The sequence below is a fragment of the Rhinolophus sinicus genome, linkage group LG06, assembly GCF_036562045.2.
Source record: "Rhinolophus sinicus isolate RSC01 linkage group LG06, ASM3656204v1, whole genome shotgun sequence".
NCBI classification, from domain to species: domain Eukaryota; kingdom Metazoa; phylum Chordata; class Mammalia; order Chiroptera; family Rhinolophidae; genus Rhinolophus; species Rhinolophus sinicus.
The window spans coordinates 156538270-156560356 of NC_133756.1; the positions used below are offsets into that span (position 1 = coordinate 156538270).

Consider the following 22087-nt stretch of genomic DNA (forward strand, 5'->3'; position numbering starts at 1 on the left):
GGTTAGCAGACAGAACATTCAGTTTCATAGGGATTCTGTTAAAAGGATCAAAATGATATTCTTGGAAGAACTTTGTACATAGAAAAGTACTATGTACATGTAATGTCTCTACTTTGACATTCAAAGGGGTGAGTCATCTAAACATAGAACATTGCCTGTTTTCACTCATCTTAATGAATGAAACTGGGAAAGGGAATGAATAATCAAAGGCCATGGACATGAAAAAAATAAAAGATACAAAAGACATAATTAGTTTCAAAACCTGGACAAGGACCAGAAATGGAAGCTGGAGTTTTGAATGTTGACACTGGAGCAAGAGATTTGTCAGGAGACCCCGGCTTCAGTTTAATAAGCACCCACTCTCCAGACTCATCACCCTGGGCTTTATTACATGAAGTTAGGACCTTCAGGGATACACCCGTGGGCATGATGTAATAATTCTCTAAGGATACTATGTGACCTTAAGGCATAATCCTCAGGCTCAAGAATAAAGTTGAATTTGTATTAATTTAACTCTAACCAAGAGAACTTAGATAATAACTGGAAACAAAGACTCACTACATATCTACCTAAAGGATGCCGGTTCCCAAATGTTGGGGTCAATAGTTCAGAGATATTTTCTTGTTTCATGCGTTGGCACAACTCATTTTTAAGACTCTGCACAATTTTACGTTCTTCTCCCTCACGTCTTACAAAGCCATAGCCTCTTGGTTATCCCTCGGATTCTTGGTCCCTTGGAAAAATCAATATGCTTAGGATAGTAAGTTAATGATGGGGAAACTGAGAACAGTGTATACACATCCAGTCTTATCTAAAGTAGCTATTCTCCGCTCAATTACTTCCTGTTGCGTTACCATGTTTATTGCCTTCATAGCAACTACCGCAGTCTAAAATTACCTTTTTCAGTTGTTTACTGTATGTCTCTCCCATTAGTTGTAAACTACATGAGGGCAAAGATCTCTGTTCCTTCACTGCTCATTCCCAGTATGTTCCAGATTGCCACACACAGTAGATTCTCAATAAATAACCGCTGAATGAATAAATGAATGTTTTTATTAGTTTCAGGTACACAAGACAAAGTAATACGTAGAAGTTTATCATTTATATCCCTCACACTGTGTGAACCCCCCTCCACCATCCACTACCCCTCTGACATCGCACACAGCCATTACATTTCCACTGTCTCTATTCCTAATGCTGTACTCTGCTTCTTATAAGTATATGCATACATATATATACATATATATATATATATATATATATACACACACACACATATATACATATATATAATTATAGTTGGCATTCATTATTGTTCAGCTTCAGCTTCAGGTGTACAGTGCAGTGATCAGGCATCTACATCATCCCTGAGGTGGTCTCCCAAATGGGACACATGTCCATCAGATACCCTACACAATCTTTACTACATTATTGATTACATTCCCCAACTTAATTTTCAAAACCCCGTGGCCATCTTGTGGTAATAAATGAATTATTAATCGTTGTAACCAAGACTTGTAGGACCATTGCAACTGGAGCAGAATGTACTCATTACATTACACGATAAGTAGACCATACTTCATGCTTCTCTAAAGAGAGGTAGAGAAAGTGCCCTTGGTCTGGGCTCCATGTCATCCTCCTTCCTTTTCTTCTCCTTCTCCTTTTTCTCCTTTCCTCCTCCCCCTGTGCTTCCTCTTCTTCCTCCCTTCTCTCTCCCTTCTCTCTCTCTCTCTCATAAAAAGAATAATATCTGGAGCATCCTGTGAAGTATGAGTAACATGATATTGCCTGGAGTTTCTTCCTGGAAGATGCGTAGGTAAGTGCTAATGTTCATTTGTCCATGGAAGGAAGTTCCTCACTTTTTTTCCTTAATTACGTCACCTGGAAGAAATACATATTATCACAGATGTACACCGTAGGGACTCGGACTTCGTCTCTGAAGAGACTGTCACTGAGCTAGAAGCCCCTGGCTGCTAAGGATCCAGGGAGTCTCCCTCTCAGCATGGCTGGGGGCTTCCCACGTCCTGAGAAAGCAGCTGGGAAAACCTGAAAGACAGTCCTAGAAGAAGAGTTGACTGTTAGGCCCTGGGCATAGTGCGTCTGCCCACATGTGTAAAGAGGAGCAGTGGGGGGCAGCAAGAAAGACAGTATTTTATGTGGTCTGGGTTAGTCTTTGAAGTATTTCTGTGCTTCGATTGGTGTGTTCAGTGTCTTCCATTAGCTTACTTAACGTGTACTTCTCCAGATGATTTTTGTTTGTTTGTTTGAGTATCACCCATTGGTTGTGGCAAGTTTTATGACATATTCAAAGATGGACATGGTCTCTGCCGTCAGCGAGGTCAGCATCTGATCTGGGAGATGACACACACAGGCATGAAATGTTTCCCTATGGATAAAGTCCAATGTGAGACTGTCCCTTGAAAGGGATATATCATAGTTAGAGGAGGGAGGGAAAAAAGGGTCAGGGAAGGCTTCTCGGTGGAGGGGAAAACTGAGCTAACCCTGAATTAATGACTAATAAATTAATTCAATATATTTGAAATCCCTAGGTACCAAGCTAACAAATCATTTTTTTTTCTTCCAAAGAGGTCAGTCACATGTACTTGAGGGAGGTAAATAAGGGCACTACAGGTTACAGCGGCCGTGATGGGGTTATATACAAAGTACAGCGAGAACACGAGGGACAGTGTGGTCACTTTCCCTGACGTGGGGAGGGTGGTCAGGAAAGCCTTTTTAGAGGAAGTGTTACTGAGTTGAATAGTTCCATAAAAATACATCTCCTTAAAAGATATGTAATAGAAAAGAATTGGTGGCATATCATTTACGTTTTAACCTTCCTCCTTATCCGAAACAGTAAAGATTGAAAGCAATGAGATAGATGCTTATCGAGTCATTAAGAGGAATGGAGAAGTAGGCTCTGGACTTCCCTCCACAGCCCAGAACTGGGCAGCGAGAGGAACTCCTACCCTTATCTGAGAGTCGGGGGAGTCAGGGAGTCCCCACGGATGGAATTTTTGGCTCCAGAGCTACAACGTCATCTGCTAGACTCCCTGCAGGAAAACGGAGGCCTCATACCCAGGCCACCTCTCTCTCCAGGTTACTTCGTTTTGATTCATGTCTTGAGGGAGTGCATCTGATTGGTGGAAACTAAATTACATCCTCAGTTGCTAGGGTGTCTGGTAGTCCTTAGCTTTTGGGTTCTGAGGCATGTGAGGGCTCACCAGATGGTGGTTGGAATAGACTACGTACCACCAAGTTGCCATATGCTCCACAAATTGTGCACTGACCTCACATGGCGAAGACCATCGAGTACCATAGGCCTGGATAGGTGGGTCGTCTAATTGTCCTGGCAAATTACAGGTCAGAAAATTGTCCCACACCATTCAAACATATGGGGAATATTCAAATTTGTAATTTATAATTAACACACACACGCACAGATGTGCACGCGGGTGCACATACGCACGCACACACACACAGCAACTAGCTGGTTATCTGCTGTGCCCACTGCTGTGCTATTTCATTTATTTATTTACTTATATTGCAGTATAATTGACATACAACATTATATTAGTTTCAAGTGTATGACATAATGGTTCAATATTTGTACATATGCAAAGCAATCATCACAAGTCCAGTTAACATCTATCGCCACACACAGTTATAAAATTTTTTCCTCGTGATGCGAACTTTAAGATCTCCTCTCTCAGCAACTTTCAAATGTACAACACAGTATTGTTAACTGTAGTCACCAAGCTGTACATTACATCCGTGACTTATTTATTTTATAACTGGAAGTTTGTGCCTTTTGACCCCCTTCACCCATTTCACCTGCCCATTACCCTCCACCCCTGGCTGCCACCAGTCTGTTCTCTGTATCTGTGGGCTCCGTTTTCTGGTTTTACAAGTATGGAACAATTCATGAACATGCACGTCCTCTTTGTCCAGGGACCATGCTAATCTTCTCAGTCTTGTTCCAGTTTTAGTAAATGTGCTGTGAAGTGAGCACTTATTTAAGTGGTGAGAAAGCCACACAGCAACATCTGACTTTCAAAAGACCTCGGGATGGAACCACTTTGGGGAGGGGTGTTTCCTGAATCAGATGCCCACCGCATCCTCAGTCTGTCCTACTTGGGAGAAGACAAGGGTAGCTGCTGTCCCATTTGTTCATGCCCAGGCTGCTCTGTTTCACTTGCTGATCCGGCAGTTGGACCGCACCGCAGCAGCCTGTCCAATGGGAGAAGAACCGGCCAGAGCATTGACAGAAGTAAATACAAAGTGGGAGTAATGAATCAAAGTCAGTGCCTGAAGATGTTAACAAGTTTAATCCTCTGCTTTTCTAGATACTGAGACTGAGGCTTGACTTTTCCAGTTTACAGCTTCTAGAAACCATGTCTCCTGGGTCTCAGTCCCCTGGTGTTCCTTCCAGAGAAGCGATGGTCAGTGCTCTGGTGACCGCTCCATTCCCTGCTCTGTGTAGCAATAACCCATAATGCCTCTCATCTTTTCACCCTCCCAGCAAGTCCCCAAATGTCTTGTTTTCCGCTGTCAGCCCTATCCCCATATCCTCACCTGATTTTTTTGTGTGTTTTCTGACTCACCTTTTCTTCATTATCCCTTCTCCACTCTGGCTAATAGAACTCCTGTTTCCTCTGTTTCTAAACACTGCAGGACCATGAAAGCATAACAAGAAAAGTGGGAGTCTGCCTGGGATTTTTTTCTGGGTGTAATTGCAGAGTTCTCCGGTCCACTAGCTTTCTAGAACTGTTAAAGAGGAGCAACGTCAATAGCCTCATGCTGTGCAGCAAGTGAAAAAGTCCAAATTCTCAAACTTTTCTATGAGTGATTGAAGTTTAAAATTATCCTTGCTAAAATTGGGTTAAGTATAGCAAAGTATACAATCTTCCTTTAATATACAATAATAGTAACAACCCATTTCCTTCAAATGGATATTTTATAGTTCCCATTTATATTTTTCGTCCTCTGTAATTCTTAGGGAACATAGGATTTACAGATACAGAAACAACTAAAACATTAAAAATTAGTAATGACAATAAAAGTTTTAAAAAGTTTTTTAATGAAAATGTACATTTATTCGTGACATTAAAAAAAATCTGAAAACCAGAAAAAACTTACCTCCAAAGAAATTCCTATTTGATTCCACAAATGTTTATGGAGTACTATCTCTGTGAAAGGAACAGTAAGTAATATAAAGGATAGAAAAAAGGATGAAACACAATTGTTTTGTACAAAGAACATATAAGACACCCTCCCTAGATATAAAGTATTGTGATTGTGAATCAATGCAGCTAATAAGTGTTGCCTACTGTACTAGAACTGGAAATTCAAAGATGAATGCCACGTGCTCCATTTGCAAGGTACAACTATCAAAATGTTTCTTCATTCAGATGACGCTACAGATACAAAAAAAATTACAAAGTACTAGTTGGGTTTCAAAACAATAAGACAGTCATTTGAATGCCAATCCCTAGTGAAAGTCTGTAAATGCATGATTGAACAGATTATATGTAAGCATTTTGAAAAGCCTGGTGACCACTAAGAGCCCATATGAAGTGACCTAAGGTACATGCCAAATGTATCTCACTTTTAAAATAAGGCTTCTAAACGTTTAAAGTGTATACAAGTACTGTGGTGTATTTTGATAGTATGATATGCTTCCCATGATATCCTTCTTGGATAGAAGCTTTATTATAGATTGGCTAGTGAATTTATTTATTTGCTACAAAATAAACTCTTTCAAATGCAGTGGCTTAAGATATCAATCATTTTATTGGCCCATGTTTCTGTGGGTCAGCATTTTGGGCTAGCTCACAGGGCAGTTCTTCAGCTGGTCTTACCGGGGTCCCTGGTGTGGCTGCAGTCCTCTGATGGATTGATGGGTGTTGCTGGGGGGAGCCTCAACTTGATGGCTTATCTTTGCTCCACAGGGTGTCATCCTCGCCTCGGCTTCTTCACGTGGCAGACTTAGGACACCAAGAGAGGACAGGCACCAAAGGGTAAGTGTAAGCTTCTGCTTGCAACACATCTGCTAACGTCCTGTTGTCCAAAGCAAGTCATGGAGCCTTGGGGGGAGGAGATCACCTAAAGGCATGGATACAGGGAGATGGGATCCCAGGGTTGGGAGGGGAGTCATAATTGTGACCATGTACCAGAGATGGGATTAACTGAGCAGATTTCTCTCTGGTTGGACAACAGTTCCCAAAGAGGATTACCATCGCTGCTGCATCCGTGATGTCCTCTTAGAGATCTGTTAATGGTTTGGACAAAGGAAATGAAATATGATTGTAATTTTTACCATGACGCAAAACTATGATGAATAAAATAAATCCTGAAGGTGACTTTGGCTGTTTGAATCACTTGGCCCAAACTAAGAAAAACACACTATCAGTGCTAAGTGAAGAGTCCTGCATGTATGTTAGTACAGTGAATGATGGTCAGGCAGAAGTGAAAGTCATATGAAAACTACATGGAGGTTTTATTTGATACCAAACTTATAAGGCAAAAGTGATCAAATGAATTAATGAAAATATAGTTCACAAGTCATGAAAAGGAACAGTTCTCCAGAATAAAATATTCCCAATGTATTGTGTTTATCTCTCGGTAAAGTTCTGTAGAAGGATATGCAACTAAGGAAAAATCAAGAAGGTGACTAGTATGATGATAGGGTTGGAATATAATCTCCTTGGAGAAAAGTTGATGGAGCACTTACTCTAGAGAAAAGAGGACTGAAGACTTACAGAAGATACCAAATCTGTCCAAATACATCTGACGAGCTGTCATGCAGAAGAAAGCTCGAGACGGTGAAAGTATGAGTGGAGGGAAGTCATTTGTAGATAGACTTTAGCTTAAGATAACGACTCCAGTTGCCCAGCAATGAATGGAGTGTCTTACAAGTTAATGATCTGTCTCCTTGGAAGCTCCTCCATTGTTATTATTTTCATTACTGGAATGTCCTTTAAAAGTTATGAGCAGAATCACGAGTTTTCATTTTGGTTAAAGCAAAAAATGGAAAAAAAATTTCTTCCTTTGGCTAACTGCAAAGCCTTTTTTTTTTTTTTTTTGGCTATTCAGGGCCTGCTTGGCCAATATTTAGAACATAATGTTATGATTTTGAAAGGAACACGTGGACTCTTCTAGTCCAGCGCTACCACTTCAGAAATAAAACAATAAAACAACAACAATAAAAACAACCATGAAGCCCAGAGAGATAGAGAGACTTGCACCGGATTCCATGTACTCCTACTGGCAGAGCAAGCCTAGAACAAGGGAAGTGGCATTTGTGAGGACAGCTTAGTCTTTATTCTAAATACTTATGTTCTCATCTTGATATGTCTTTTGTTGGCCTCTTTAGTTTTCTTTTCCAGAAAATGAGGGCAGTGATACCGACTATGGGCTAAGTGAGATAATCCATGTGAAATGCCTAGTATATAGTGGGTGTCCAGTAAATGTTGAAGCCCCTCCTTCCATGCCCAGGGCAGCATGTTGCCCTCTGTGATACAGCTTTATTTCAGCCAGACAGTAGCATTCATTTCCTCTGGTGCTCCCAGAATAGCGCGCCATGCCTCGGTTTGCTGAAGACACTCCTGGCTCATGCATGTCATCCCATCATCATTATTAATGACACCCCATTTCACTCTCAAAAGCATCTCGATTTAAATGAGTCAGAGGATGACGCTCCCTAGAACTTTCTCAGTGCCTTCCTTAGGGCATCTTTCAGTTCCTTGTTCCTCATACTATAGATTAAGGGGTTTAAAATGGGAGTGACAAAAGTATAGACCACAGACACCACCCGGCCCATCTCAGGGGAGTAGCTGGAACTGGGGGACAGGTATATAAAGCTGGTGCAGCCATACTGCAGAAGGACCACTAAAATGTGAGAGGAGCAGGTTGAGAAGGCTCGGTGGCGCCCTGGTGCCGACCGGATCCGTACAATGGCTCCCACGATGAAGACATAGGAGATGGAGATGAGTGAGAGGGGGACGCTTAGGGCGATGAAGCTGATGACATACAGGACAGTCCTGTGAACATGTGTGTCTGCACGAGCCAGGCGCATGACTGCAGGCATGTCACAGTAGAAGTGGTAGATTTCATTGTTGTTGCAAAATGGGAGATGGAAGATTAAAATAGTCAGTGGCAGTGACAGCAGGAAGCCCAGCGCCAGAGACCCTGCCATCAGCTGCACACACAAAGGCCAGCTCATGATGACAGTGTACCTCAGAGGGTAACAGATGGCTATAAACCGGTCATAAGCCATCACTGCAAGCAGGACACAATCAGCCCCACCCAAGAAGACAAAGAAAAACATTTGGGTGCCACATCCTGTGACAGAAACAGGAGTTTTGCCCATTGAAAGAAGGTTTGCCAAGGCCAGTGGGGCAATGGCGGATGTATAGAAGATTTCCAGAACTGCCAAGTTAGCCAGGAAGAAGTACATGGGCGTGTGGAGGGAGTTGTTGATCTGGACAGTGACCGCAATTGTGGCATTTCCACTGAGGCTGGTCAAGTACATCACCAGGAAGGCCACAAAAATCACCACCTGTACCTTAGGGTCAGCTGAGAATGGACGAAAGAAGAACTGTATCTTTGCAGTTTTATTTATTTCTTCCATGAGTAAAGTATTGGACCTACAAAGAGGAAAGATGATATGAGTCTCTAGGCATCTCATTTAATATAATGCTTTCACAACTCCTCCACTTTCTGAGGTGCCATGCTTTCGTTTTAGAGCAGATCATGTCGTATCATAAATTATACATTTGCCACCCCCCTTGCCTTTCCTCCTCTACCCTCAAGTACCAAAGTCTGCGAACTACTCAGTGGTAGGGATTTTTGATGTTCTTTGTTTTAATTCTAGCACCTAACACAGTACCCAATACAGAAAGGTTTCCAGGAAGTATTTGCTGAATGAATTAATGAATACAGTCAATTGCAAGTTAAAGTTCAAAGTTACCAAATGGATAAAGTTGGGCATCAATTCTTTATGTGAACCTTGAAATACAAATTTTTAGGAGAGTATAAGTAGGTATATGTCATAATTTAAACAAAATTGTGCTTCTGGTACATTGTGATACTGCATCACAAACTTTGTAATTTAGCTCAAAACCTAGGGACTTTGTTGATTCATTCTGCTTCCTTCTCCAGTTTGTCCATACTGAGTTTGTCCTTCAAGAAGTTTCTCGTATCTATTGCTTCGGTCCTTTCCCACTGCCCCAGTCAATTCTATCCATTGTTATCTCACATGTGGATTCTTGGCTTCCTATCTGATCTCCCATTTCCCGGCTCTTCCCTCTATAACGCATCCTGCTCTCCACTGTCATGTCATTCATCCGCTTAGACGTTTTCCAGGGCCTTCCTATTGCTTCAATGACAACCTCCTCTGCTGAGTCTTCCAGTCTCTCTTGGATCTGACTTTTTCAGACGAGTCACTCTATAGTCCTTGCTTATACCTGTTATGTACCCTGTGGTCTACTCATTGGCCCCTTACCCATTATTCTCCTTCCTACTTCATATACTTCTATTCTCCTTTCAGTTAGAAATCTTGTCTTCTCTCTTCTGCCTAATCCAAATCCTGCCCAATTTTCAAATTTGAGATTATGTTCTTCTTTCACGAAGTCCTCGTAGGCCACTCCAGTTTATATCTCTCTGTCCTTCCTCTGAAAATCTCTGTTGCTCACGGTGTTAGAATTTTAGTAGGAATACACTGTCTTTTACTGTGTCTGTATGTCCTGTCCCAAGTTATATTCTAGGCTTCCTGAAGACAGGGGCTCTGTCTAATGACAAATAATTACTTATTCCATGTTACGTGCTAGGTATAATTAGAAGTTCTTCATATGTATTTGCTCACTTAATCCATAAACTGCCTTAGGAGGCATGTACCATTATCATCCTCATCTTACAGAGGAAGACATAGGCTTAAAGGGGTTAAGAAATGTTTTGAAGTCACACAGGTAGGAAGGAGGAGAGGCAGGATTTGAACACAGTCTGTTTAACTACAAAGCTCTTGTGCTTCATTTTGGTTTATACTGTAGTGCCTGCCTCTATACTTTGTATCTCTGAAGTGGCTTTTGTTATTTGATAGGTTATATTTCAGCCACATATAGACTCTAGATGGCCTCGTGGAAAAAGAGCGCCTAAGATCTGAGACCAGAAGTGTTGGATTCGAGTATTTCCGTACTTGAGAGGCATAATTACAATCTCGACTATTATCGAGTAAAAGCTGCCCCTGCTAATGCAACAAAAACAATCTCCTTTCTCTCACAAGGAGTAGGGGAAAGTGTTTGCTTAACAACTGTGATGTTTTGGGTGACAGTGGAGGGAGCGTGGTTTAATTTATCCTTCATGAGAGAGGATGGGAACAAAGAGGAGGCAGAATCCTCCGTGACCCAGGACCGGAAGTCCTGAGTGATGCTCCAAGTTTTCAAAGGAGCCTATAGTTTTAATGTCCTGCCTCCTGCTGACTCAGTGTCGTCCCAAGACCAAGACAGTAGCTCTGGGTTGAACCAAGGGTATAGAGGGGATACAAATGAATTACTCAACACATAAGGACACTAAAAATAAAAAATCCCAATGTTGCCTTTGGTTCATGTCCTTTTAAGTTACCACCTCCTTGAGCTCAAGAAGTCCACCCTACGTCTTGAGCATAAATCCACCGAATCTCTTCAAAGCACTTGTGTCTCAATGCAATGCATCGCTTGCATTGGCTTCATTTCATTACATGTTCTAGAAAAGGGAATAGGAAATCAAACATGGAGAAACCCTGTGACACCCAGGGTACTGCATAAGAAGCCCAAGTACCACATTATCCATTATGCTATCCAACGATTCTCTTAATTTTTTTATGCAGACATTTCCCACTCATTGTGACCTCTTTATTGTGACAAGATAAAAAATGTAAGTTAGGTTCTATCTTGAAGCTATATCAACTTTATAGGTTATATGAAGTGCTTTTGCTATTACAAAGAAGAAACCAACTAGAAAACATTTTAAAAGATGCTCTGAATTGAATCACATGTATTCAGATTCCAACTTTGCTACCTATTAGTTTTGTGATCTTGCTAAGTCACTTGCTTTTTCTAAGACCCCATTTGCTCAGAATAATAGCTCACTACCTTACAAGATCGTTGTGAGGTACAAATGAAAGGTCCACAAAAGAGCCTACTGGAATGCCAGCAAGTAATAACTGTGCGAAAGTATATTGATTCATTGAGTCCTTCATGATTTATCTGGAGACTGAAAGAGATTTAAATTGCTGAGTGGGTGGAATGCCTGGCAGGCCTATCTAATACTATATTCTGGGAGAGATTTTATGTCATACCAGCTTTTACTACTAGTTGCCTATGTCATCTTATATTGCACAATCTGTCTTTAATAGGGTGAAGAATGATCAGTGTTTCATCTACTTATAAATTGGTTGTTACAGTTAAAGGATAATTTAGGTTTCTGACCTATCGGGATATCTATTAGCACAAATTTGGATTCACCTGAAGAGGCAGGTCAGCGCTTAACTTGGGAGTTTGGGTTGTGGGATGAACAGAGAAGGAAGCACATGTTACAACCACCATCTGCATGGGGAAGAGCCCTGTTTGGAGATAAGCATTTGTGGGTTCTGGAGATACTCATATGAGCTGCAAGAGCATGTTCATATGTATTCAAAGAAAAGTTTCCAACACCGGATGTTCCCAAACAAAAGATATATTTTCCCTTGCGAGACATTCTTGAATACCATTTTCTATATGTTTGAATATTTGTGAATTTCACATGTGAAGATATGAATTCATAAATATTTGTAAAAATGAATATTTTTTGAATATGTGAAATTCAAGTTTTATGTATGTCTATATATCTGAAGAGATTATATGCCCGAAGAGACTATGTACTTTCTGAAAGAGATTCCTATCAGTATTTTCTGGCAGAAGCATCTGGAAAGGAGAGTCAAGGGTGCGCCCATTTGCTGCTAATATGTTGAATGATATGGAATTTATTTCTGCAAGTCAGTAATTGTAGCATATAGACAGTTTCACATGGTTCACCATAACGCTTTTACAGGCATACTTTGAATATATTAGATGAAAGTTTCAGACATTCAACAAAAGGTCATTTTTCTCCTACAGCATAATAGTGGATGACATTTATTGGCTACTTGTACACTGTGGTAATCCTTTTACAGGCGTCATTTCACTTAAGTGGCCCTTCAGTCCTGTGTAACAGGTACTTTTGTTGTCCACATTTTTTTCAGATGAAGAAATTCTTAAGCGTTTAAGTTGCCCAGCTAGTAAATAGCAAAGCAGCACTTAATTCCGAGGTCAGTCTGGAAACAAATCTCAGCTTCTATCATTACAATAAATTGCTCCTCACTGAGCAATGCGCTATGTTTCAGGTTGAATGATAGAAAGGTGTCCTAGAGAGACAAAGTCCCTTAATTTGAATCGCCCTTTAGCAGTAAACTCTTTCACCGTAAAGTGAAGTACCACAAGCCTTTCTCAGGTCATTACAATGTCAGTGGCTCATTACCCTAATTTGTAATCTCTCTCTTATTCTTTTTTGCTCCTCCATTTCTTCCTCTCTTACCAATTACTCATTTAATCAACAGTAATTTATTTTAATAAATCCTGAGTAGGAACTATACTTTGTTTCTGTGAAAAGCTCCATACTCAGCTTCTGTTCCCTGCCAATGTCCACTACAAGGCTTGGCCTAGTTACAAGTGAGGAGTTTTCCTAATCTTCTAAAATCTAGAGTCTGGGAGGAGAGTCTTACCTTTTCCTGGGCTCATGTGGTCTGCCAGCCTTCGCAGATTTACTTGGCTCCTTTGCTAAGCACGGAGGAGGACGTCAGGGACCTGCCTCAAACTCCTTCTGTCCTCAGAGGGTTCTTGGGCTGGCATGCTGACCGCCTCTCGGTTCACATAGCTCGCTGATTCTGGGCACTATGTGGAAACACTTCTCAAACTCGACCTGGATCCTATCTGACCATCTCTTGGACTGAGGTAATAGTCCATCCCTCTTCTTTCTTCTTTGTACAAGGTAACATCTGGGTTTTACTTATCACATCTCTGTAGCCTGGAACTTATCGGTGAACACCCCCTGACACTGAGATTTGAAATCATTCTCAAATAATGACATTCATAAATAATCTAGGTGAAGTGACATTCTTGGTCCCCTGGGATGACTGAGGGCTGCTTGGGAAGCATAAAACAATGAAATTAAACACAGTGTTCCTAACAGTTAAGATTGCATCAGGATTATTCCATTGGTACATCTTCCTTAGGGATTATCTTTCAGTAACTTGCTGATGAGTTCAATGATGAGGTCAGTTGGGAGAAAGAAATATTATTATTTTCACTTGATTTACCTTGGAATCATATTTGTAAAAAGGAAATTTCCACATGAAGCATTATTCTTTGTGTGTGTGTGTGTGTGTGTGTGTGTGTGCGCGCACACCATGTTCTGCAATATTTCCTGCTCTCTTTGCATCTAGGAAATTAGTTTCTCCTAATTTTACTCCCATATTTCTGGTATTTCTTCTTAGTCCATTTTGCTGACGTTTCCTCTTTCCCTAACTTCTACTCAAGCTGGGTCTTGGTCCTAGGTCCTCTTTTTTTTTTGCATTTTTTTGGTAGGTGATCTTATTTAGTGGTTTGGCCTTAAATACAAACATGAGGCTAACTCACAGATGTGTTATTTCCAGCCTAACCTCATCCCTGAAGTTGTATTTCCACTGTCTAGCTCATATCTCTAGCTGGTTCACTAATAAGTATCTCACACTTAAGATCTCTAAACCAGAACTTTTCACACACCATCTAGTTGGGTGTTATGTATTAAACCATTCAAATCCTGACAGTAGTCTTTCAATAATATTGTTGAAATTAACATATACTAATGCTTCATTAATTTCATGTAAAACATCAGAAGAGGTGGTTTTTTTTTAGTATCCCTTGGAGAAATGAGGGCCCATTTAGACCTTCTTCTTTTTGTTTTTTAAAGGTCATTCATTCAATCATAGAACTGGGAAGGATTTTAGAGGTCTTCTAGTGGTTGTCATCTCAGATTTCTATATCTCAAGATTATTAGTGGAGTTTTCGAGGTAACTTTAATATTTCAAAAGCCCTGACATATGTTATACATTTTCCTGGGATAATTTTACACATTCATTATTATTATTATTATTTGTTTATTTTTCGTTTGTTTAAAAGATAGAGTTAGGCAGGTAGTAATTTTCAAAACATGAGAGTTGGAGGTAATATACGTAAGAATGGTTAAGAGAGTAGGTCTGAATTCAGACAGATTTGGAGTCAAGCCTTGGCTCGGCCACTGACTGGATGTGTGCCCTTGGGTAAGTTAATTAAACTTTCTAAGCCTTGGTTACCGTATCTATAAAGAGGGAATAATGGTACTGTTTGTCTCTCATAGAGTAGTTGTGGAGATTGAATGAGATAGTGCATGTACAGTGTTTATCGTGCTGTTCAACCCTTTATTAGCGTTACAGTGATTACTGTGGGATTCCTGGAGAAAACACTGTAAAATCCATATGGTACAGAGAATGTTGAGAGCTACTGATTTTATTCACTTACTTTCAATACAGATATTTATTCCCAGTGTTTTATTTTCCAGATTTATTGAGCTATAATTGACAAATAAGAATTGTATACATTTAAGGTGTGCAGCATGTTTGATGTGTGTATACACTGTGAAATAATCACCACAATCAAGCTGGAAACTATATCCATCACCTCATATAGTTACTTTGTGTGTGTGTGTGGGGAGGATACTTAAGATCTACTCAGAAAATTTCAAATATACTGTAATGACGAGCGGGAAAAGAAGGTGGAGGGACACACACTAGAATGGGGCTAATGAATTTATTTAGCAATGTCTAATCAATTTGTTTAGCAATATGCAATAGCAAAAGACAAAGGCAATTAATAGAATATGCTGATGTCAGAAAGTAAAGGTGGTTAAGACTAAACTATATACATTGATAACAACGTCATGTCAAAGGAGTATACATACATGTAAGTTTAAGAGATCCCAACATATGTTTACTATTGATCAAAAATCACTTGGCTAAATACACAAATAACATCAGTAAGGCGTATCCGAAAGCAGTAATAAGCTCTATAGGATAGTAACTATCACAGTAGATGCCAAAAGCTCACCAAACCAGCGGGGAATAGCACTGGAAAAGTCATAAATCAAAACCTTGCCAGGTCTGTAGCTCAGAGAAACTCAGGCGTCTCCGACACCACTGCTTGTTAGTTCCCAAGAATGCTGTTGTTGTTGTTAGAAATCAAGGCGTCTTCTGATGCTCTAAGCTGCAAGCTGCATACAAGTTTTCTAGAAGACTAACAACACTGGAGAGGCTGGGAACCAGCTGGCCCTCAACAGGTTAGCAGCTGGAAGTCAGGACGTCCCCTGGTGTTGTAAGCTGCATGTTGCTGGAAGTCTTCAATATGTTAGAATGATGAGAAATCACCAATGACGAATGACCAAATGACACAATAATAATAATTACACTGTCAACTGAGGTCTGTCTTATCTATATATTTTTTCCAAAAATGTACCTTAGAGCCAGTCTCTTTGTTCCTGCCTCCCCCTCCAGGAATGGCCAGTTCTGGGAGGGTCCAGCAGTTACTGATATGAATGCTGCCCATCTGGCCGAAGGGCCAATTCATACGGATAAGCAATATCTACTGTTGTTGCTCGGGACCATCAGCCCAAGGTCTTCCAAAGCCTGGCAACGTGCCTGTCACGTCGTCCTGATACAACTTAGCTTCTTCTTTACTTCATCTGTTGATGTGGGCGAAACAGACAGAACAAAGAGGGAATTCTCTCAACCCCTGATCAAGAATTTCTTTAACCCTAATCTAACCATCACCTCACAGCACAAACAGAACAGCAAACATCATCTCGTATCTCCCCTACTCAAGAGAATGAGATGAAACAGAAAACCTCATTTCATGTCTCCCCTGCTCAGGAGAATGAGACCAAAAGGGGAATTTACTCAACCCCTGATCACAGCACAGAAATCACCTCACATGTAAGAACAGATAAAAGCTAATAGACAAAAGCTCACATCAACCAATGGAGGCCAGTTTTCTTCAACATCTTCCCTACATATACAATACATTATTATTAACTGTACTCATCTGTTGTACCTTAGATTTCTGGAGCTTATTTGTCTTATAACTGAAAGCTTGTACATTTTGGCCAACAATTCCCCAGTTCCCTCCCTCCCTGACCCTTGGTAACCACCCTTCTTCTCTGTCAAGTGTAACCTTTTTAGATTCCATACATAACTGATATCCTACAGTATTTGTTTTTCTTTTTTTTTAATTAAAGTTTATTGGGGTGACAATTGTTAGTAAAGTTTCATAGATTTCAGGTGTATAATTCTGTATTACATCATCTATATATCACATTGTGTGCTCACCACCCAGAGTCAGTTTTCCTTCCATCACCATATATTTGATCCCCTTTACCCTCATCTCCCACCCCCCTCTCCCCTTACCCTCTGATCAGTGTTTGTTTTTCTGTGCCTAGCTTATTTCATTTAGCATAATCCCTCCAGGTCCATCCTTTCACAAATGTCAGCCATATGTGTGTGTGCATGTGTGTGTGTGTGTGTGTGCATGTGTGTGTGTATACATATATATAAATATACACACTCACATATATACATATATATACATATATGTATGTATATAACATTTTTAAAATCCATTCATCTATTTTTTTTCTGTGTTTTTTTTTTAATTTATTTTTTTTAATTAGTGTCAGGTGCACAAGACAAAGCAAAACTTAGACGTTTATCATTTCATTCATCTGTTGATAGACACTTAGTTTGATCCCATATCTAGGCTATTGTGCATAAGGCTGCAATGACATGCAGTGCAGATAGCTCTTTGAAATACTGATTTCATTTCCTTTGGACATATACCCAGAAATGGGATTGCTGAATCATATGGTATTTCTATTTTTAATGTTTTGAAGACCCTACATGTTGTTTTCCATAATGGCTATATCGATTTAAATTCCCACCAACTGTGCATAAAGGTTCTCTTTTCTCCACATCCTTGCCAATATTTGTTGCCTTTTGACGATTTGATAACAGCCATCCTAACAGGTGTAAAGTGATAGCTCACTGGGTTTTGATTTGCATTTTCTTGATGATTAGTGACGTTGAACATCTTTTCATATACTTTTTGGCCGTTTGTATGTCTCCTTTGGGGAAATGTCTATTCAGGTTTCTTTGCCCATTTTTATATTATTCCCTTATCAGATACATGGTTTGCAAATATTTTCTCCCATTCTGTAGGTTGTCTTTTCATTTTCTTGATTGTTTCCTTTGCTATGCAGAAACTTTTTAGTGATGTAGTCCCACTTGTTTATTTTTGCTTTGTTGCCTGTTCTTTTGGGGTCATCTCTGAAAACTATTGCCAAGATAAGTATCATACATGTATAGGTTTATTTCTAGGCTTTCTATTCTGTTCCATTGGTCTACGTGTCTGTTTCTATGCTAATACCATGCTGTTTAAATTACTACAGCTTTGCAATTTAATTTGAAATCAGGAAGATTGCTTTCGCTCTTTAGGATCTTTTGTGACCATATAAATTCTAGGATTTTTTCTAGTTCTGTGAAAAATGCCATTGGAATCCTGATAAGAATTACAAGAATCTGTAGATAATTTTGAGAAGTATGGACATTTTGACAATATTAATTCTTCCAATCCATGAACATGGGGTATCTTTCTGTTTACTTGTGTCTTCTTCGATTTCTTTCATCAATGATTTATAATTCTCAGTGTACTGATGTTTCACCTTTTTATTTTACTTTACTCCTAAGTATTTTATTCTTTTTGCTGCTGTTATAAATGGTATTGTGTCTTAATTTCCTTTTCAAATAGTTGTTGTTAGTGTAAGTTAGCAATGCTGCTGATTTTGTATGTTGCTTTTGTATTCTGCAACTTAGCTAAATTTGTCTAAATTTGTTTATAGGTTCTAACAGTGTTTTTGTCTTTAGGATTTTCTATGTATAAGATCATGTCATCTGGAAATAATTTTACTTTTTCCTTTCTGATTTGGGTGCTTTTTATTTCCTTTTCGTGATTAATTGCTCTGACTAGGACTTTCAGTATTATGTTGAATAAAAGTAGCAAATAATACATTTATGTTAAGAGATATTGAAAAGCTACGTGATATATTTCAACAGAGAGTCTTTATAAAAGCTGTGAATAAAATAGGAAGAGAAATAAACTGTTTAAATATGTAATAGGTAACTTTTAGTCATTCTTTAAGTATTTATTGAGTATTTACTGTGCCAGGAAAGACAGTACAATGGTGAATAAGTCAGAAAAGTTTTCTGCTCTCATGATAACATTCTTGAATATTTTTTCTGAAGCAGGCGCCCTTCCGTGTACTTCACATGTGTCACTTAATATTCACAATTACATTATGAAGGAAGAACTACTATTACCCTCATTTTTCAGATTAGGCGACTGAGGACGAAGATGTTGAGTAACTTACCCAAGGTCATACAACTAGCAAGTAATGGCACCAAAATCCAAACCTATGCTGTCCCAATCTAAAGCAGGAATCAGCAAACTACAGCAGACAGGCCAAATCTGCAGGCTGCTTGTTTTTGTAAATAATTTTTATTGGAACGCGGCCACACTTGTTCATTTCCCTACTGTTTACGACTGTTTTCACGTTACAACAGCAGAGCTGAGCAGCCGTGACAGAGACTGCATGGCCCACAAAAGCCTAAAATATAAATTCTCTGGGACTTTACAGAAAAAATGTGCTGACCCCTGCGATAGAGTGTGGCCCTCTATCACGCACGGACTCTTCATATAAAAAGACTGCATTGAAATCTCACCGGAGGCACCATTTTACATGTGAAATAACCAAACCATGTGCATAAAATACCAGGTGCTAGACAGGGCTTCCACCACCGTGGTTAGTTAGCACTTTTTGGAGATTCTAATGAATGCAGTGAGAAAAGAAAGTGACACAATTGGTCTCAGATGATATGATTTTATACCTCAAAAATGTAAGGAATTTTAATTTAAAACTAATGTATTTATTACGAAAATTGGGAAGGGCCGGGGTGGGGCCTGAGGTTCTGCATTTGTGCCCCAGCTGACGCTGCTTCTGCTGGTCCCCATAGCGTACTTTGACTAGCAGGTATATTCATTGTAAATGCAGTGTTCTTGGGGTCGTTTGATAATCCTGGTAATGAAGAGGCATGAGAATGATCAGGAGTGTTTGCTTAAAAAAAAAAAAAAAGGGGGGGGGGAATGAAGATCAAGGAAAGAAGGGAAACAGGAAAATAGGAAACCTTACTGGGAATTTCTTGCACGCTTAGCATTGGGATTGGCTCTTTCAGACAGGGGAATTGCATTTAATTTTTACCACCACTCTGAATGGGTGTTACACTCTTCCCACATTTAAAATGAGAATACCTAAGCCCAGTACTTCTCCAAGGTCACACGGCTAGTAGATTAGGTAGAGAGGAAGGCCAGATAACATGAACCGAACTCCAAGGGAAGCAATGAGGATAAGTACTCAGTAATTGCACACGGTGTTTTTAGCACAGCTGGATCTGTTCCAAGCTCAAGGCCACAGGAGAGTCACTTTGCTCATGATTTCTCTCCTTGTACCAGGTCTACTGGAAGAGGAAGACCACATGAGAGTGATACACTTCCATCCTTTCTCAATAGACCCAGCAGTCGCTTCCCTCATATTTATGGTCTTCTTGCTGTTGTACCTAAGAAGCCACTTTGGAAACGTCACCACTGGGCTCACAGTCTGGCAAGATCACTCTCTTCATTCACATACCAGTGTACTTTGTCCTTTTTTCAGTGGACGTGCTGGAGATTGGCTACTCCACCAGCGTGGCTATCCTGGCCGGCTGGCAGCCTTTGCACGGGGATGCCGCTTGCCTCTCTCCCTGGCTGTGGGAGGGTCTGGCTATTCTTTCTCGCTGTCATGGCCTGTGTTCATGCATGGCAGCCGCTCTGCTGTGTTGCATCCTGAAGCTTTGGGCAGTATAACAAAATCACTGAGCACAACCCACCTGAAAGCCTATCCACAGCCCATTTGTACGTAGCATGTGGGCCGGAAGCTTGCAACTTCTGCACTAGAGCAATAGAACGGTTCTGTTTGGTCTTCTCTGAGTGGACACTTGACCACTTATCCCTTCTGAAGTCTATTACAACTCAGTGTACACTAGTCCTCCCATATCTGCAGTTTTGCTACTGCAGTTTCAGTTCCCTGTGTTCGACCACGGTCCAAAAATGTTAAATAGAAGATTCATACGTTTTAAACAATTCATACGTTTTAAATTGTGCAATGCTTTGAGTAGCATGGTGAAATCTCATGCTGTCCTGCTCTGTCCTGCTTAGGACATGAATCATCTCTTTGTCCAGTGTCTCCACCCTGTAGACACCCACCCGATAGGCACTTAGTAGCCCTCGCAGCTATACATCGACTTTCAAGGTATCGCAGTGCTTGTGTTCAGGTCACCCTAATTTTACTTAATGATGGCCCCAAAGCACAAGAGTCGTGCTGCTGGCAATTCAGATATGCCAGAGAGAGGCTGTAATGAGCTTCCTTTAAGTGAAGAGGTGACAACAGTACAATAATATATTTTGAGAGAAAGACCATATTCACATAACACTTATTACAGCATATTGATAATTGTTCTATTTTATTATTAATCATTGTTACTCTCTTACTGAGCCTAACTTATAAACTTTTTCACAGGTATGTATGTATGGGAAAAACAGTGTTTGGTACTATCCAAGGTTTCGGGCATCCCCTGGGGGTCTTGGAATATATACCCCCGCAGATAAGGGGGGAATACTGTACATATAATTACACTTTCAAATGGCTGGTGATTGTTTCTTCAGGAATTGCTTTGCATTTTTCTTTTAAGATTGCTTTGACAAACTCCTGCCAAGTTTCTTTCTCTCTCTCTGTTTTTCTGTCTATCTTCATAGACACACACACACACACACACACACACACACACACACACACCTATAGGCCTTTATTCCAACAATGTTTTCAGAGCTACTGGCTCTCCAATGAGCATTTAAACATTTTTCATATTTACTTAAAAGTGAGAGATAAAAATACAACTGGCACAATCATGTTGTTATATAACAAAAAGTGAGTTGAATTTAAGTCTAGAAACACAAAGTAAATAATACTATGTTTCCCCGAAAATAAGACCAGGTCTTCTATTAAGTTTTTCTCCCAAAAGATGTATTAGGGCTTATGTTCAGGGGATGTCATGCTGAAAAATCATGCTAGGGCTTTCCAGTTAGGTCTTATTTTGGGGGAAACACGGTACCAGTAACTCACATAAATCATGAAGGTTGTTCGTTAACGACTGAATTTGGGATTTTGTTGTTGTTGTTACATTTTTATGATAGCCTTGACCAGGATCACTGTCAAGCGCTGTTATAGAACACTTCATTCCTAGAGAGTGTGGTAGGGTCTTCAGCACATTTGGTGAAAAATGAAAGGCAGGCCCGCTGCTGTAGCATTCTGCAGTCAGTGACTGCGGGGCGTTTGTCAGGTGCAGAGCACCAAACTAGACAATGCAGTGCGATACTTAGGTGAGTCAGTTGCCGCCACGGTGGTCCTATCCTAGTAGGGATAGAAGAGCAAGTAGTGTAATAAACACAATACAGCGTGATAAGTGCTGTAATTAAGATGGGCACAAGACCAGCACAGAGCGTGGAGCAGGGAATGACTTTTCCTTTTTGGAGGAGAGTTGAGGAAGGTGTGTATATCAGAATATGGCTTCATTTAGCAGGTGACATGTGGCTGAGTTTCGAAGGATTCTTAGAATTTGTCTAGGTGCACAAAATTACCCTCTACTTGGATAAGCTAAAACTGTGTGTCTTGCTCAGCTCCCTCAAACTTGGAGAATAAAAATTTAAGCAATAATTAAATACATAGCTAAGTTGACTAGCAATTAAACCAGTTTAGAATATCACGTCCGCAAACGATTCCTGTTCGTGTGCAAACATTGACCTACAGGGATGGTCCAGTTACAGCTAAG

The 22087-nt window shown here is 40.1% G+C and overlaps 2 protein-coding genes and 1 non-coding gene across 13 annotated transcripts in view; 1 reads left to right on the plus strand and 2 right to left on the minus strand.

Annotated features, from left to right (window-relative positions):
• The first annotated feature begins 3619 nt into the window (after window positions 1-3619).
• STX3 (syntaxin 3) overlaps window positions 3620-22087 on the plus strand; it is a 76275-nt gene continuing 57807 nt past the window's right edge. The window contains exons 1-2 of one of the 11 annotated variants that reach the window (XM_019754042.2): window positions 3620-4439; window positions 5949-6017. In XM_019754042.2, coding sequence (XP_019609601.2) covers window positions 4392-4439; window positions 5949-6017 — 117 coding nt within the window. In that variant the 5' untranslated portion in view covers window positions 3620-4391. The remainder of the gene's footprint in view (window positions 4440-5948; window positions 6018-22087) is intronic. The other 10 variants (XM_019754045.2, XM_074336432.1, XM_019754051.2 and 7 more) reach the window with 10 other exon arrangements.
• On the minus strand, window positions 3904-4009 carry LOC141572505 (U6 spliceosomal RNA). Its single transcript, XR_012497835.1, has one exon. It is a non-coding gene; the product is annotated as a U6 spliceosomal RNA (small nuclear RNA).
• OR10V1 (olfactory receptor family 10 subfamily V member 1) lies at window positions 7700-8629 on the minus strand. Its single transcript, XM_019754055.2, has one exon. It carries the CDS (start codon window positions 8627-8629, stop codon window positions 7700-7702), a length of 930 nt encoding a protein of 309 aa, XP_019609614.2.